This window comes from Zingiber officinale, chromosome 9A, assembly GCF_018446385.1.
Source record: "Zingiber officinale cultivar Zhangliang chromosome 9A, Zo_v1.1, whole genome shotgun sequence".
NCBI classification, from domain to species: Eukaryota; Viridiplantae; Streptophyta; class Magnoliopsida; order Zingiberales; family Zingiberaceae; genus Zingiber; species Zingiber officinale.
This window is the reverse complement of record NC_056002.1, coordinates 22,706,287-22,722,881: the sequence shown is the minus strand read 5'-3', so window position 1 is coordinate 22,722,881 and position 16,595 is coordinate 22,706,287. Positions and strand designations below refer to the sequence as shown.

The following is a 16,595-nucleotide window of genomic DNA, read 5'->3' as shown; positions in this document are numbered from 1 at the left end:
GTCAATCCTTTGACCTACTTGACTCTTCTTCACATCAATCTGATCAAACCCTGACTAGAGGTGAATTACACAGGTAATCTCCCTAATCGGATTATTACACCTACAATCTCCACATATTGTCAAACATCAAAATCTAAACATAAAGATTCAAAATTGAGTCAAATCAAGCTTAGTCAATCTTGACATAATTAGGATACTGCACTAACACATTATGCATGGATGCATGTAAAAGAAAGAGTAAATAGAAGAAAAATTACATACATAGAAGAGAAAAGAAGTAGAAGAAAGAGAAAATCAAGAGAAGAAAAAAAAAAGTAAAGTCGAATTTGTCACCAAGATAAAAAAAAAAACACTCAAAAAATATGCACTATTTAATAAATACTTAAATAACGTGCACCGTTAGTCAATTTAAAAATATACATGCATCCTTTCTTAAATTACCGAAAACTATTAAATAAAATCTTTCATGACTTGGTCAAAACCCATTGCTATATATATATATATATATTTTGTACCAAGTTGGCCAACAAATCTATGATTGATCTTTGCTAAGTTAATAGAATACTTCTATTCGGGGAATTGTGACAATCTGACACCCCAATTTAGTCTCGTATCAGCTGAAGCAACAGTTCTTCATTCATTTGCTAGATCACTTCTTCCCTATAACTTCTCAATATCCAAACTCATTTCCACTTTTCTATAGAAAATATCGATCAGCTCCCATAAGGAACAGATGAAATGCTGGTGCCATAGCGTGAACAAGATCTTGAGTTTCGATGCTTTTCAATAATGACCTGAAAAAGAAAAGCACTGTCATGGCCCTCACAAAGATTTCATTAGCTGCAGAACAAAATGAGTAGGATTTCACTACCAGTGACTTGCTACTCCAAAATGAGGAGTTAGGAATCTGCCATAGTTGCTCAGAAGTCAAGAGACCCGCATTGTTTGCTCTGTAAGTTGGAATCAGTAATTTTTGGAACAGAATTTCCGTGCTCCCATTGCTTCTTCAGACCATTGTTGCCTCTTGTTCTTCCGATACCAAGTTTTGGGAGACCACGATTCAATCCCTCAAGCAGCATACATGCTTTGCACAGCTTCTGTGATTCGAATTGAAAAAAAAAATCTGTCAGTATTAAAATATATCAAGTTTACATCTTCTGGAAAAACGATAAACATAAGTGATCATGTCATAAATACTGCTTAAAACAAACCCTTTTTATTTTACTAAAAACTATGTGGCTAAACATGTATAATAATCCGTAATAACAATAATTAGGAATACAGTTTCAAAGGTTATAAATATCCTGACCATGATATGATAGCACCATCTAGCGATGAAGTGTTATCACGACAGGGATCTAACGCTTAGTTCGGTAGTTGGTAAAATATTCACATCCATCAAATATTTATATATGAATATCTATATCTTTATTCTATCAGCAACAAATGAAAGAAGGATGTAAACCAAAATGCAATAAAATTAAGGAACTTCAACTAATGCATGCCACTTCAGGCTTCAGCCATTGACTCTGCTCCTTGAACAGCAAAAATTGAGTTTTCCGTGACGATGGTTTCTTGAGAGCTTCAAATTGAACAAGACAATGCAGCATATCACCAATTCATAGGTTTCAAATTTAGAATTACAAACTTAACTGCCTTTTAGGTAAAAGAACATCATGAACTTTCAGGAAATCTTAAACTACTGTGCTTGCCCTGTAAGATTAGATTCAGCAATGAGAAGTTCAACATTAGCAATCCTGTCAATCATGCTATTAATCAAATCAAATTCCTATTTGATGGTCCGGCAGAAAAAGTAATTAAGAGAGGTGAAAGGAATAGCTATAAACCAAAAAACTTCTGAGCAATGAAAAGGTGTGGTTTTAGTACCTGGCTAGAAATATAACCACAACGTTCGCAGATTCCTTGCTCTGGCAACTTGGTGGATGTTGCAATTCGAAAATTCTCACCTGATCTAATAATGTCAAGTATAGCTCTAGGCCTGCAGGAGAAAGAGAAGATTAGTTGCATAATCTCTACTAAGAAACCTAAATTTATTTATGTGCATACGATTATTTAATCCGGCTTTTGATTTATAGACATAGGCAAAGAATTTACCTTATTCTTTCCAAGTCCTTGATAAATTCACGAGCAAACCCACGATATGCATTAGGTGAGTAAATGCCTGCACATTCATTATCAGCACTAAGAATTGACGAGACAAAATAAAAGTGCTCTGCGTAACATATAAGTCTGGCGTGTGCAAAACATATGACAAAAAAAAATTCAGAAAGACACTGCACAGAACAAATTTCTAGGAAACGGTAAATCTACAAATCAATATATTAGTCAAAAGAAAAGGAGATCATTTATATTAGCTGCATTCCAACAATATATGGTCATTCAGGTACCAGCATGTGCTGAGTCATGCACCAAATCTGGTTTGTAGTCCTAGCGCACATAAAATAACAGCCATGACCCATTTTCATATGCATAATATTTCCATTTAATAATTTGGCTGTACTTGATAAGCTACTACATAAGTCCCCCTAATCACCGTTTATTCTAAATGTGCATGCCAAATCTCAGCGGACAAAAAGTATAAATAAGGGAAGGGCATGATAGATTACATTCGGTGGAGAAATAATCCAGCTTCTTGAAGTATGCATACGTGAAACTTGGTTAAGGTCCGACAGTTTTAAAAATTGACAAATTAGCTCAATAAACATACAAAGACTGCTAAAAGAATTTCATTGCCAAGGATATATAACAATTTCTTTCTCATAAGTGTATTTGAAGGGCTTGCATCTCGGAATAGGGCCATCTTCCCCTGTAGTAATGATTGTACACCTACTCAACCTAAGAGAAGTCCATGATTGTGATTATTATTTACTATTAAGAGGAATTGTAGCAGTAAGTGAAATGTGGAGAGTACATTACCTAGCAATATCACCCCGCAAAATATTCAATAGAACAGTCTCAGCAATATCATCTGCATTATGGCCAGTAACAATTTTATCTGCTTTCATTAATGCAGCACCTCGATCTAGAGCCTACAAGTAACATGGCATCCTACTGTCCATTATCACAAGATTGGCTCTTCATATATGGAATAAAAATGAAGCATTAAAGAGAGCGGTCTGTAGATGTAAGGAATAAAAAATTAACATTTAAAGGAGAGATGCAAATACGCATGGAAGTAACCATACTCATACTAATGGTATGTTTAATTGGACAGAAATGGGATAAAAAATAAATAAAGAAATGAATTTGTTAAAAGAAGAGAAAAATGATGGAAATTCCATCTAATTCCTCCATTTATTTTCCACACAATTATGTAGAGGGAGAAAGGAAGTTTGAGGTTTGAGTTTCTAATAGAAACAACATAAGTCGCATTACTATCTTTCTTTTGGTTTTGTTCAAGCAAACAAGTAATGTAATACTTTTTTTTATCTCTTCTCACATAATCTATCTCATTCCTCCCATATTTTTACCCCTTCAAGTAAACACCAGATAATGGTAGGCACTTGGCAAGTGGAAGATGATCAAGATGGCTACAATAAAATCTCAACTTTAATCCCCCTTTTAATTATAATAATGGTAATACCGGCTAGCAATTTTCTTTTGTTGAAATGTAGTATCGAATGTAACTTATTTAATTAATTAATTTAGTGATATGCTCAAGTGATTTCTAATCATTGTGTTCTTCACTTTACAAACACATACCAACAATCAAAAGAATGGGAACAAAGAACAAAAACAGGATTTAGTTAGCAGAACTTCTTCTTTTTAAATATTCTAAAATTAATTTATATATCAGCCATTAAATTTGAGAAGAGCAAACAGGATTTAGTTAGCAGAACTTCTCTTTTAAAATATTCTAAAATTAATTTATATATCAGCCATTAAATTTGAGAAGAGCTTTTAGGACAAGATCTTTTCAGAATTAAAAAAAATCTGTAAAATGATATTTGCAACTTAAAAAGCTGGGCAACCAAATAGCCAAAAAAGAAAATTCCACTAGTGCACAATCTACCAAGTAACTAATGATACCTGACGACGAAATACTCCACAAAAAGTACAGTTGTTTTTTAAGCCTATTGCCTTCACTATCTCATCCATTGTCCAACCATACAGATCTTTGTAAGAAACCACCTTCAGTGGCAATCCATACTGCAGCAGATTTGTAACACTAATAATTTAAATGATATACAAGGATGGGTTAACTTCAAGAAGATGTGATTATAAATCATTAAATCTCAAAAACAGGCAATAACTACAACAACAATCCAGTCTTATCCCACTAGGTGGAGTCAGCTAAAAACATGCAATAACTAAAGTAGTATAATTGCAGAACTAATAGGGTTAAAACAGTAGATTTTACCAGCCTTTGAGACAGTAAATTTAGTTCATGATACATCAGATGCAGATATTCTCTTTGGAGAAAAAGAGTCAATGGCAGTTAATTCTCTAAAATATAGGTGTTTCAAGGCTACATTTCTTGTGGTACCATGTGGGAAGAGCAAAGACACAAGCAGTTGAATAATGCATATTATCCTTTATTCCAGAACTATGCCTACACGTGGCATGGCAGAGCAACGATACAACCAGTTGAATAATGCATATTATCCTTTATTCCAAAACTATGCTTACACATGGCATGGTAATATAAAAACTAGGCAGCATCGTACATATCCTGATAACATTAATTTATAATTTGTTATTATCTCAATTTTACTATAATTTATCTTACCTATCAAAAACCTAATACTATTGCTAATGAGTAACAATATATAATTAACACTTAGAATATAATTAAGTTACTATTATAGCATTACCAATTAATAATAATATTAATTATTAGCTTATTATGCCAGTGCTCATGAATGAAGCCATCCTCTTGTGAGCTTGGATTCACATTCCTCGTTCTCTTCTCTCAAAGCCATAAAGCTCAATCTTGTCCTTTGCTTCCAACTATCCCATAGCCCAATTTTCTCTTCCTCATGAAGGTGAACTCGTGACATCATGTCAGTTGGACACTCCCTCAGGTGGCTCTAGCATGAGATGCGATGTGGATATCTTAGCAGTGGCAATTGCAACCAATGGAAGAGCTTCATTCTTCCAGTGCATTTGCTTTTCTTCCATGCCTTCTTTCTGGTTGGTCCAGAATAATAATTCAGCAGAAATCAATCAATTTTGAGAAAATCACTGATCCCTCTCCATTTTTCTTGATTTGATCAGTTAAAATGAGGTGTATATCAATTCCCATTGCATCTATAGTGTCTCAGCAAACCCCTAACACACTTCTGAGTCATCAGCCAGAATTGGAACAGCTCTTATCACTTACGATACAACTTGGCCAATCTGTATCACAATTGGCTGAGTTTGACAACCACGATAGCGGCAAGGTTGAATGAGTGAATAAATGATCTAGATAAGACTCATAGCTAAGCAATTCAAGCGAGTAACACAAAAATTTTTGGTCCTTGTGTGACTTCGCTAGGTTTCAATGGGACTAGGTCAATTGAATTTCTAACATCAGCCCAGTTTTAAAAAATTCAATCCACTTACACTCTCTAGTTGAAAAAATTTCAATTGATTTGATCAATTTTCTAAAAAAATATAGCTCATTTCTAGCTAGTTTTAGAAAGTCTAGTTTTTCAAACTTCTCCACAATCTTATTGAGATGTTCAATTTTATGAGAAAAACTGAAACTATTTATGCATGTACCTATCCAGCTGGGGCAATCTGTATCCATATAAGGCGGCCAACTTTGACAACCATTATTAAATCAATAGTATCTCACAGTTACAAATAACTTATGCACTGCAAAATAAATAAAAAAATGTAATATGAAATGATAATAACCTAGATTATAACAGAACCACCACCAAAAAAAAATCAAGAAGTAACAAAATTCAATTAATAAAAGAAGAATTCATAACATGGTAATTATACCATAGCCTTAGAAAGTAGCAGTTTAACTAAAGTTAATACCTCAATTTCATTTCTTTTAACTGTTTCAAGTGAATCATCTCTGTAACCTGTAATGCCTTCATCAACAGATAAAAGGAAGAGATCTAATCCATAGTTGTGTCGGCGATTCAACTGTGACATAACATATGCAAGAACAGTTGAATCTGCATAGAAGAAATTTGTCATTTGTGTGAGAGGAAATTAGAAAAAAGATCCATCTTTGAACTGAGGTAATTCTAATTAGCTGGAAACTGAAACTATTTAATCTTGGAACATGACAGTAAAAGTTTCCAGTAAACTCCTGTAGAAGCACTGTGTTAATAGAGAAGCTTCACCTTGTATATACAAACACATTTTTTTATTAAAGGGGAAAAGAATAAATATGACTCGGCATTTGATACTTGTAAGAACTTGTCATTCACCTTTTCCTCCAGAAGCTGCAACTGCAACACGCTCACCAGGTCTAAATAGGTTGTTATCCATAATAACTTTATGTATCTCGTCTTCAAAAACAATGTAGAAGCATTCCTTACAAATCTACAAAAAACAAAATGAAATATTCTACGAGTGTATGCCATTTTACATATGTAACATTCAAACTTTCTACTAGGAAATTTCAATTAGTTTGTGTTCGAAATATAGGCCTCAAAGGAAGAAGTATTTCCCAATTTCTAGATCATCCCCATCATGTCATTGAAGCTTTAATTTGAACCCACCTCAGAATGCAAATCAGTGAAGGTCCTTTCACAGAAATTTGGAATCCAAAATCCACAATAGTAATTTCATCTTAATCTTAATCTAAGGCTATTGGTTAGCTACAGATTCCTTTCTTTTCACAATAAGAGAAATTGTCCAGTACGACATCTAAGCTACAATCACCAACAATACCATCAACATTATTAGCATATTCCACATTTAAGGATATATTTAATTGCATAGAAAAAACACCAAGATCATCAGGAAATATGGATGATTAGTGCATCTAGTGTAGCTTTTGCATCCCACATTGAGTAGGATTTGTTTTGTGCTCATAAATATCTTCCAAAAAAGTTATCGAGTATTGTGGAGCTACCACTGTAAAAACAATATTAAATTGTACAGATACCTCATGAACTACATTATTAAAATTGTGTAGATATCTGACAACAAATGTGTACCAGATGGTTTGAACTTGATTCTAAATGTAACAACTCCACCAACTAGTGCTAATTTCTCACAATTTAGAATGGATCCAAAGGTTAAATATATGTTAAGCCTGGAAACTTGAGCAGTTGTACCTTTTGATTATGGTATGATATTGTCAGATAGGAACATGGGGCTACTTTTCTGTTTGCCATATCTTCACTAGGTGTTTATGGAGTCAAGTTTAAGAGATGATCCGGGCTTGTTAAAGCTAACAGCTTTTTTGAAACCATTTGAAAACATGAATTCACATTCATATTTTTTTTCTAAGTTTCAGTGCTCCATAAAGTTGGTCCAGTGATAATGACTTGGCATTAAGGAATCAGGCATAGTAGAAGCCATGTCAATCACTTCTCCCCTTTTAACAAACTAAGTAACGCAAGTTTGCATTTTTAAGATGATCAACAATTCATGGTTAACGAAAGTTAACGATAATAATTATCTTTACAAGTTTACTAGTCCTATCTAAAAAAATCCGCAACAGATGAACAAAAGACAGTGAATCACAACCATAACATTCACCCTATCCAATAGAATTCCAATTCCGACGCATAAACAATCCCTCCTAGGAAAGAGAGCGGAAAGAGTAGTACCTGCTGCAGGGTTTTAGGTCGTTTAAGGGCAGCCTGCCTTTGGTTGCAGATGGAGCAGCGACGCGCGGCTGCTCTCTTCGACCTGGAGCTGGCGTCAGAATCCCCCATGTAGACTGACCCCTGCCGCAAATTGCGGTAGAGGACTGGGCGGAGGGGAGATCAACACCTAAACCTGCGAACAGGATGCCGTATCGATCGCCGTTGTGCCTCCGCCGCGGACAAGAGACGTCGTCGTATTATGGGCAACAACTTACTGATGCTTATGGGCCGTAACCTAAAAATGTGCCGAAAGATTTTTGGGCCACGCTATAATATATAAGGTTTGATTAGTGGTGGCAATTCCTACGTGCAATCTGACTAACTAACCAAATTGCGAGCGCATAACCCGTCGATCAGACCTAACCTGCCAACATCCATTGCCACTTCCGCCCTTGACCACCGATGGCGGCGGCAGCCACTCCCACCAGGACCTTCCCTCCGACCAGGACTCCACTTAACCGGACACGCCCGTTCTCCCACTTCTCCCGCCTCCGGTGCTCCGCCGGTGCTAAAGCCCCGATTTTGACAGCCTCCAACCTCACCGACCCCTCCCCAGCGTTCCGATCTCTCACGGCCTTCGCTCCCGCCACCGTAGCCAACCTCGGCCCCGGTTTCGACTTCCTCGGTTGCGCCGTCGGTGGTGGCCTCGGCGACACCGTCACCGTCTCCGTCGACCCCGCAGTCGCGCCAGGTACTCTCTCGATCGCCGAGATCTCTGGATCCTCTTCTGCCTCCAAGCTCCGGCGTGACCCGCTATGGAACTGCGCTGGCATAGCCGGTATAGCCGCGATGCGCATGCTCGGTGTCCGCTCCGTAGGCCTCTCCCTGTCTCTTCACAAGGGCCTCCCGCTCGGTAGCGGCCTCGGCTCCAGCGCTGCTTCTGCCGCTGCCGCGGCGCTCGCCGTCAGCGAACTCTTCGGCGACTGCCTGACCCCTGACGAACTCGTTCTCGCCGGGCTCGAGTCAGAGAAGAAGGTAAGTGGCTACCACGCTGACAACGTGGGGCCTTCGATCTTGGGAGGCTTCGTCTTGATCCGGAGCTACGACCCGTTTGAGATCATCCAGCTGGAATTCCCACATGACCGGGATCTCTTTTTCGTGCTGGTGAGCCCCGAGTTCGAGGCGCCCACCAAGAAGATGAGGGAAGCATTGCCGGCAAACATCCCAATGAAGGACCATATCCGGAACTCGAGTCAAGCCGCAGCCTTGGTGGCTGCTGTGGTGCAAGGCAATGTGAGGGTTCTCGGATCTGCAATGGCAGCGGATGCAATCGTCGAGCCGAGGAGAGCTCCCCTAATTCCAGGGATGGTGAGTGTGAAGAAGGCAGCAATGGAGGCAGGTGCCTTTGGTTGCACCATCAGCGGCTCCGGGCCGACTGCTGTAGCAGTCATCGACGAGGAGGAGAAAGGAAATGAGATCGCGTTGAGGATGGTGGAGGCTTTCACCAAGGAGGGTAATCTCCAATCCATTGCAACTGTGGCCAAGCTTGATAGAGTTGGGGCAAGGGTCATTGGAACAGAAGCAGCCTAAAACAAACAGGTAACTTTCCTCTTCACTTCTCTCATCCATAAACTTGAAGTGTTATTTCAACATATCAAATTTTCCATTGGCATGCTTTCCTGTACATCATCTCTGCTAATCATATAGAATGGAAGAATGTAAATCCAATCCAATTCTAGTTCAGTAAGTTTCATTATTTTATCTTTCTGAATTATCATCTAAACTACTCACTTTGTTAAGGGATAAAATAAAAAACTTTAAAGATCATTGACAAAATCATTAGATGTTACAGCCCATTTTAAAAATCACCCCTAGCCTGTGAAATTCCATGTTCCTTTTGCAGAATGTTCAGGGTTGGCCTCTGCTTAACTGGGAGGTTTGAGCACACAGGAGATGAGTTCCAAGCAATAAAGAAGTGTCAATCCTTTGATTCTTACCAGCAAAGATCAGCTGCAGTTGTAACAGGGTAGTGCAAGCCTGGTGAGATTGTCATTTTCCTACTAGCATATTATCACTTTGATTTAGTGTTTTGAATTGTAGTTTATCTGGCGGTGAAATAACTTTTTGCTTCAAGCCTTCTTGTGTGATGATGTCTACTATATCTATTTGTTACTTGTTTTAACTGTAACCTCTGTTATTTCTCTTTCCCTTTTCTTGAAGCACAATTGTGTTTTGACAAGGAGATAGGCTATCGTTAATCACTCATCTCCACCAAACATTAAATCATCATCAATTATCATCATCGTTTGTAGTTTTGATTGTTCATGGATCATCATCGATTATTAGGTCTGATTGTTAAATATTTGTTAGCCATTGATTCCCATTGCTAGTTTGTTAAAAGGGTCCATTAAGTTTCATTTTCGCTTTACTAGAAAACCTCAGCTGGTTAAGCCTGTTTTGCCAACTCTAGAGTAAGGAATGCAACGGAAATAAAAACACGTATAATACATAAATACCATAAAAAGATAAGAATGTGGTTGGTGGCGCTGGGGAGGATCTCAACCAGAAGAAATCAAGGCCATTACCTAATGCAGCCAGTAGTTTGGAGCCAGGGGTTCGTGTTGCCGATAAAAATGTGGTGACCGAAATGAAGGAGCAGGACAAAGCTGTTGGATTCACATTTCCAGGGAGATATCAGGATATTGTGGAAGTAATTCATGAGATAAAGAACCAGTTTGATGGGGCATCTGCTTCAGCTGATCATGTGGCCAAACTGTTTGAAGTGGGAAAATTTTTCTATCACCACAAAAATTCTGAATATAAAGGTGGAGCTATTGCTGCAATTCTTTTTTTCTGAGTATTTCTTCAGCTCGTTGTGCAAGATTTTCAGCAAAATCTGAGTTGTCTTTTCCTTTTTCCTTTACTTTCTTTCCCTCTAAGCAGTTTCTGCAAGGATAATTTGTGGTTTGTCTCCTCTTTCAACCTCAAAAATGGATGATCTTTTGGTGATTGAGGAAGATGAGGTAATTGGCACTGGATATCTTTCATCAACTCTACAGAAGATTTACAATTGGGAATTAAAACTCCTCGAGGAAGTCATGGTCAGTACAACTATTTTTCTTGTTTTCTATTAGTCTTATTTTTTGCTTTGATATCTTTGCGGAATGGATATCTACAAGCAAATCAAGAAGGGATTTACCTTTTTCTTCGATTTCATAATTAAATTGGTTATTTTAGTCATCTTTTAACAAATTTCTTCGTTCCATAAGGTGACTTTTTATTTCTCAAGAGTTCGGCTTCAATATAATTATCAAACAAAAACATAGTTTTTAGAAACTTCTCTGATTTTTTTATTTTTTTAGAATCACTACTGATTCTTTTTAGAACTTAATTTTTATTTCCTGAAAAGTTAAAAAGACATTGACAATGAAAAAAATTATCAATTGTTTTTTATAATTATTTTATTTATATGTTATATGTATTGGGTGTTAATAATTAATTGTAGTGTAAATAAAGAAAAGACAGTCTTGCAAAAGATTATATTTTTGTAATTGGTATTAATAATTTGATTATTTTTAGAAATGTTTTTTTTTTCTTTTAATAATTATTTGATAGTGTCACCAAAAAAATAAAAAATAATACTTTCGTATTAAAAATAAATTCGAATAGATTTTATTTATTTATTTTATTTATGAATTTGCTACTGAAATATTGCTTCTATATGACCAAACAACATTTCGTATTTGTATCTACCAAATTATTTTTTATTTTTTTATATTTGAATTAGAATATATATATTTATGTATATTGTGTTTCAAAATTATTTCATTAAAAATGAAAAATCCAAAAAAAGTTTCTTTTGGCGTTATGGTTCCTCCTTGTATCATATTCATTACAGTTTTACTCAAAGAAGATAAAGTACAATCAAATAATCAATAACACATAACTCTAACGTTCTTTCTTTATCATTTAAATGGCTTCTTACATTTCATATGATCTTGAGCTGATCTGATGGTTGTAGCACTATGCAGGTTTCTTTTTACATTATTGACATACTAGGTCTTAAGACGAACCAAAAATGCCTCGAATATATTCATTGTTTAGTTCCTGGACTACACATCTTGTGTGGTTTTTTTCTTCTTTTCATAACATTGTTAAAAAAAACAATATTGAAGTGCTTTTCCTACTGTGTCATCATATTAAATCATCTTCAAATAGAGAACTTTTATTGATTGTTATAGTGACAACTTCTCATGCATTTGATAGTGTACTCAAACAATAAAGATGTGTGTAATTGTGTAGCTGACCTACATTCTTTTTAAACTTCATATAGGCCGAGGAAAAGATGATGGTTTTATACAATAGAAAATGTAAGCAGCTGAATCGACTAAGTAAAAATGTAAAATGGGTGCAGAGGCTGAAAAGCTGGAGTCAGTTGAAGTGTTCATCAGAAAGCTATCTGTAAGGATACAAATAACCATATAGATAGTATGCTCAATGTCAAGTAAAATCAATCAAGTCAGGGATGAAGAGTTGTATCTGCAAGTTATTGAACTTATCCATGGGTAAGCCATTCTCGATTATTTATTTATGCCTTGTTCTTATATTTGTGATTAATTCTGAGCTTGCACATGTGCTCATCTTGGAAATAGAATAATTTCTTCATATTCTATATGATTCAGATATGCTATGATCTTGTTTATTGGCATTTTACTTGATCTCAATTTTTTTATATATGAATAGGAAAATCTCTATTTTTTTAATTAGAAAAATGCAATCGGGTTAAAGGTGTGAAGGTGGAGGGAAATCAAAATAGAGTTGAAGGTGCTAGGTTAGGTGGAGCTTAAAGAAAACTCTACTTGTGATTATGTAGGAAGGGATGAGCTTGGTGCCCTTTCTTGTATGGTGCAGTGTAGAGGATGAGAGGTAGGGAGCTAGGTGAAGATTGAGGCTTAGCTTGGATTGATTGGTCAATTGAGATTGTGGTGGTTGAAAGAGAGGGGCAAGAAGCCTAGGGCTCAGATAGTAGGTTACAAGCAAAAAAATTGGTTAATAACTCCGGAAACTCCCCTCGACTTGGATATATCATTAATGAATGCATAATAATACAACCAGGTCTCCGACATTAATGCTAAATTTGAAATTTTTGTACTCATTTCATTTTTTGAATAGAGAAGGTAAAATAAACCATTAGATTAGATTGTTTAATTGAATTTGTGGTCTGAGGGTATAGGCTCAATTTAGGTAACCAGAATTGTTTAACTACTGGTTATTTTCTTTATCTCTATATATGGACTTTCAATCATTCAGTGAACTTACTTTTCACTTGTTTTATGATGTATGATGATTTCTTTTGCATCAATTTGACATTTCAGTTATGTCAAAATGCCATCATATTCAATGTCAAGCAATATCGGAAGCTAAAAATCTATATTCTATTATCGACAGAGTAAAGCTGAACGACCATATGGATGAAATAAAACGACTGGAGATGCCCACAGTTGATTTGGCAGCTCATTTTTCTGGTTGGGTCACTGCTCCAAGGAGCTACCTCAAATCCTTGAACGATTGGCTTATGAAAGGTGTCTGTTCTGTACCTGAAGAAACAGACGATGACATTGCTGCTCCTTCTCCGCTTGGGAAATTAGGTGCACCTTCTATTTTCGTCGTCTGCAACTACTGGTCTGAGAGTGTAGATGTCATATCGGAAAGGAATGTTGTCGGTGCAATGAAGGATTTTGCTCATATTGTTTTTAAGTTATGGCAACAGCACAGCCTCGAGCAATGACTTTAATAACAAAGTCTGATTGCAATAAGAGATATGGATAGCAAGCTAAGATTGATGGCAAGGGATGAGCAACTAATGGTCAAGCATAAGAATAAGTTAATGCCAATATCCAGTGAGATCGATATATCAGTTCCTGAACATGCACATCATGGTTCCACTATGATTAGTTTTCAATCAAGCCTCAGACACATTTTTGAAGCCATGGAAAACTTCGCTGCTAGTTATGCAAAAGCATACAAGGAGCACGTTTGCCATTTCATTGCAATTCGATTAGAACCGGAAGAGTTAGCAGGTGGCATCCCAAGCGACGACAAGCTTCACTGTCTAGTGGCATCTGGTTGTGGGGAGGAGATGGACTATTCCAACCGGCACAAACATTGTGGATATTATTTATAACTTTGGATTACTATCTTCCTATCTCAGGCAAGTGGTACCGATATGTCGAGAGCAACTTATAGGACTTTTCATCACTTTTTGGGCATGACCTGATCAAAAGCTGTGAAGTAGTGAAAGTTTTTTTGAAAATGCCATCGATGCTGGTACTTGCTGCTGCTCTCCTGAAACATCACCAAACTGCACTAGCCCCTGTTTTGAAACACTTGTCGGTCGATCTGTCGAAGCTGTGAGATGCTCATGATGCTCGAGTTGGAGCAGTCTTAGTTCTCATGACCACTAGCACCAAGGTGCTGTTGTGCACGATGCTGAAGAGCATAGGACAGGATAAGTTCACGAGTATCTGTCGCTTTCATGGTCACTTCTAATTCTATTGATCTTCCCAACCATGGCATGGAGCAAAAGCTTAGTGATGTACATTTGATATCTGTATTGAGGATCGCTAATATCTAAGCTTGTTAATTCATTAACTTCGGAGATTTATCTATTATAAAATTCTTATAAATTAGGTATAAAAATAAAAAATGTTTTCTTTATTAGTTTCATTGTATTAATCAAATTAAAGCATACATATATCAGTTAGTTAAAGTAGCTTATCAAATTTATTTACCAAACAGCTGTGTGAAATAAAATTAATTAATTTTATTATTTTTAAATTTATAAAATACTAATTATTCCATACACTTATTTAATAAATCGAACATTTATCGGTTCCTTTTAAAAAATCAAAAGGCGCACTATCCTTTTAGCCTAAACATTATATTTTTAAAATAAAAATAATGTTTAGTATATTTTTTAGTGTAAAAATATTATTGTTGTATTAATTATTGTTATAACATAATGCATAATATTATTATATTAATTTGGTGAATTTTTTAAAATTTAATCAGAATTATTTTTACTTGGTATTATTATAGTATTTACGTGGTTTTTGATTAATTCAGAAGTAATTTTAATAAGCTGATAAAGAAAAGTATTCTGATGTAATAGTAATTTATAGATAGTAATTTGATAAATTAAAGTAATTTTATTTTATATTATAACAATTAATTTAACATAAAATAATTATGTTTTATATGTTATAATAATATTGAAATACAATATTTTTAAAATAAGAAATATGGTAAATTTTCCTTTTAATTTATTTTTTAAGAGGCAGAAAAACACTAATATAGTAATATGTAAGAGTGTAAATGAATCAGTTTAGTCTTCCATTTAGTAAGAGCTTATATATATTTAGTTAATATATATAAAATTAATTAAATGAATAAGTTTAAATAATTTATTAAATTAAATAAATAAATTTGAATATAAGTGTTTAATATTCGTAAGCATGTTTTTGAATAATGTTCCTCCATAAAACTCTCATAATTTTAAATAAATAAAGAAAATTAAAAAAATGGAAAAATATATTCATCAAGCTCAATAATCAAATTCATTAATTAACTCAATAATTTTAAAATATAAAAATTTTAAATAATCAAATAACTTAAATTAAGAATCTAATGATATTTATACGAACTAAGTTCAAACTAGAACCGAATTTAAACTCATAAAAAAAAATTAAGCCTAATGTGGATTTGTCTTAAGGATAGAGGAGGAATTAGAAAGGGAGGAAGGGATAATTTTGTCATTACATTATTTAAGGCTTAAAAGGGGAGAGGAATTACGGGGGCAAAGAAGAGGTTTCTTCTTCGTGCTTTTGTTCCCCCACCAGGGGGCCAACAGGGAGGGTTGGCTCCCTCCCATGCTCCTTTCTCCTCACTGGCTGGTTGCCTTCCTTTCCCGCCTCCTGTCACCATCTCCACCGAGGGAGCTTCCTCCCGATGCCGCTAGTTTAGATGCAAATGATGCTAGACTGGTGTCGCCATTGCCGCTTCACGTTGGGGGGCATCGCCTCCGTCTGAGCCCACCAGTCGACGCCACCTCGCCCCCCCTTCTCTTCTCTCTCTCAGCTTCGCTCTCTCGCAAGACGACGTCGCCATCGCAAGGACCTCACGCGCCTCCGATGAATGTCGCCAAGCATGCGACGTTGCCTCCCGACGCCGACATCGCCTTCGTCGCCTAGCCTCACGCTAGCAGCCGCCTCCATTGCTGGACAAGCTTCCGGACGCCGACGCTACCTTCGTCGCCCCACGACGCACACTAGTTCTCCCTCTTACACGCCGCTGCTCCCAACATTGCTTTCCTCCCCCCTTTTCAGCGCCACCGCAAGGGCCTACAGCCACCACGCGCCGCAACCTCCTTCACCGACAGCCTCCATGCGCCGCAACCTCTTTCACCGGCAACCTCCACGCGCCACAGCCTCCCTTGTCGACAACCTCCACGTACCGGCAATCCATGTCTCGGCAGTCCACTCGCCAACTTCGCCTCGGTTCCGACTCTATGTCACTGCTGTGTTTCAACCCCCTGTGTCGATCTATTTGTGTGTCGTATCCCGGACTACATGTCGTTGTCATATCCTGGCTTGCATGCCGTTGTCATATCCCAGCTTGCGTGTCGATGTCATATCCCGGCTTGTGTGTCACTATTAGGTCCCGGCCTGCATGTCGTCTTCCAGATCCAAGTCACGCTCGACTAGGTGTCGTCAGATCCATCTCTTTATCCAGCTCAGAGTCATCTATTCTTCTAAGTCATGACAACTCGAGCAGTGTTTCGATCAGCTCACTGATCCACCAGAGGACGCC

At 36.7% G+C, this 16,595-nt stretch overlaps 3 protein-coding genes across 7 annotated transcripts; 2 read left to right on the top strand and 1 right to left on the bottom strand.

Moving 5' to 3' along the window:
• Window positions 1-448: 448 nt before the first annotated feature.
• Window positions 449-8,029, bottom strand: LOC122019912 (cytoplasmic tRNA 2-thiolation protein 1-like). Of its 2 annotated transcripts, XM_042577535.1 has the most exons (11): window positions 7,749-8,029; window positions 6,396-6,510; window positions 5,995-6,137; window positions 4,051-4,170; window positions 2,938-3,050; window positions 2,764-2,856; window positions 2,628-2,668; window positions 2,116-2,182; window positions 1,888-1,999; window positions 872-1,097; window positions 449-794 (listed from the first exon to the last, which is right to left on the bottom strand). In XM_042577535.1, exons 1-10 carry the CDS (start codon window positions 7,854-7,856, stop codon window positions 921-923), a joined length of 1,089 nt encoding a protein of 362 aa, XP_042433469.1. In that variant the 5' UTR covers window positions 7,857-8,029; the 3' UTR covers window positions 449-794; window positions 872-920. The 2 variants fall into 2 exon arrangements, with proteins under 2 accessions (XP_042433469.1, XP_042433470.1); XM_042577536.1 differs by lacking the exon at window positions 6,396-6,510 and having other exon boundaries at window positions 7,749-8,028.
• Window position 8,030: 1 nt separating this feature from the next.
• Window positions 8,031-14,378, top strand: LOC122019911 (homoserine kinase-like). Of its 4 annotated transcripts, none has more exons than XM_042577533.1 (5): window positions 8,031-9,326; window positions 9,631-9,767; window positions 10,671-10,828; window positions 12,061-12,292; window positions 13,176-14,378. In XM_042577533.1, the coding sequence occupies exon 1, from the start codon at window positions 8,190-8,192 to the stop codon at window positions 9,315-9,317; it is 1,128 nt and encodes a 375-aa protein (XP_042433467.1). In that variant the 5' UTR covers window positions 8,031-8,189; the 3' UTR covers window positions 9,318-9,326; window positions 9,631-9,767; window positions 10,671-10,828; window positions 12,061-12,292; window positions 13,176-14,378. The 4 variants fall into 4 exon arrangements, with proteins under 4 accessions (XP_042433467.1, XP_042433468.1, XP_042433465.1 ...); XM_042577534.1 differs by having other exon boundaries at window positions 9,631-10,552; window positions 12,142-12,292; XM_042577531.1 differs by having other exon boundaries at window positions 9,631-10,552.
• Window positions 9,632-13,515, top strand: LOC122019086. Its single transcript, XM_042576596.1, has 6 exons — window positions 9,632-9,753; window positions 9,828-9,838; window positions 10,253-10,552; window positions 10,671-10,828; window positions 12,061-12,188; window positions 13,176-13,515. The coding sequence occupies exons 1-6, from the start codon at window positions 9,632-9,634 to the stop codon at window positions 13,513-13,515; spliced, it is 1,059 nt and encodes a 352-aa protein (XP_042432530.1).
• Window positions 14,379-16,595: the final 2,217 nt, after the last annotated feature.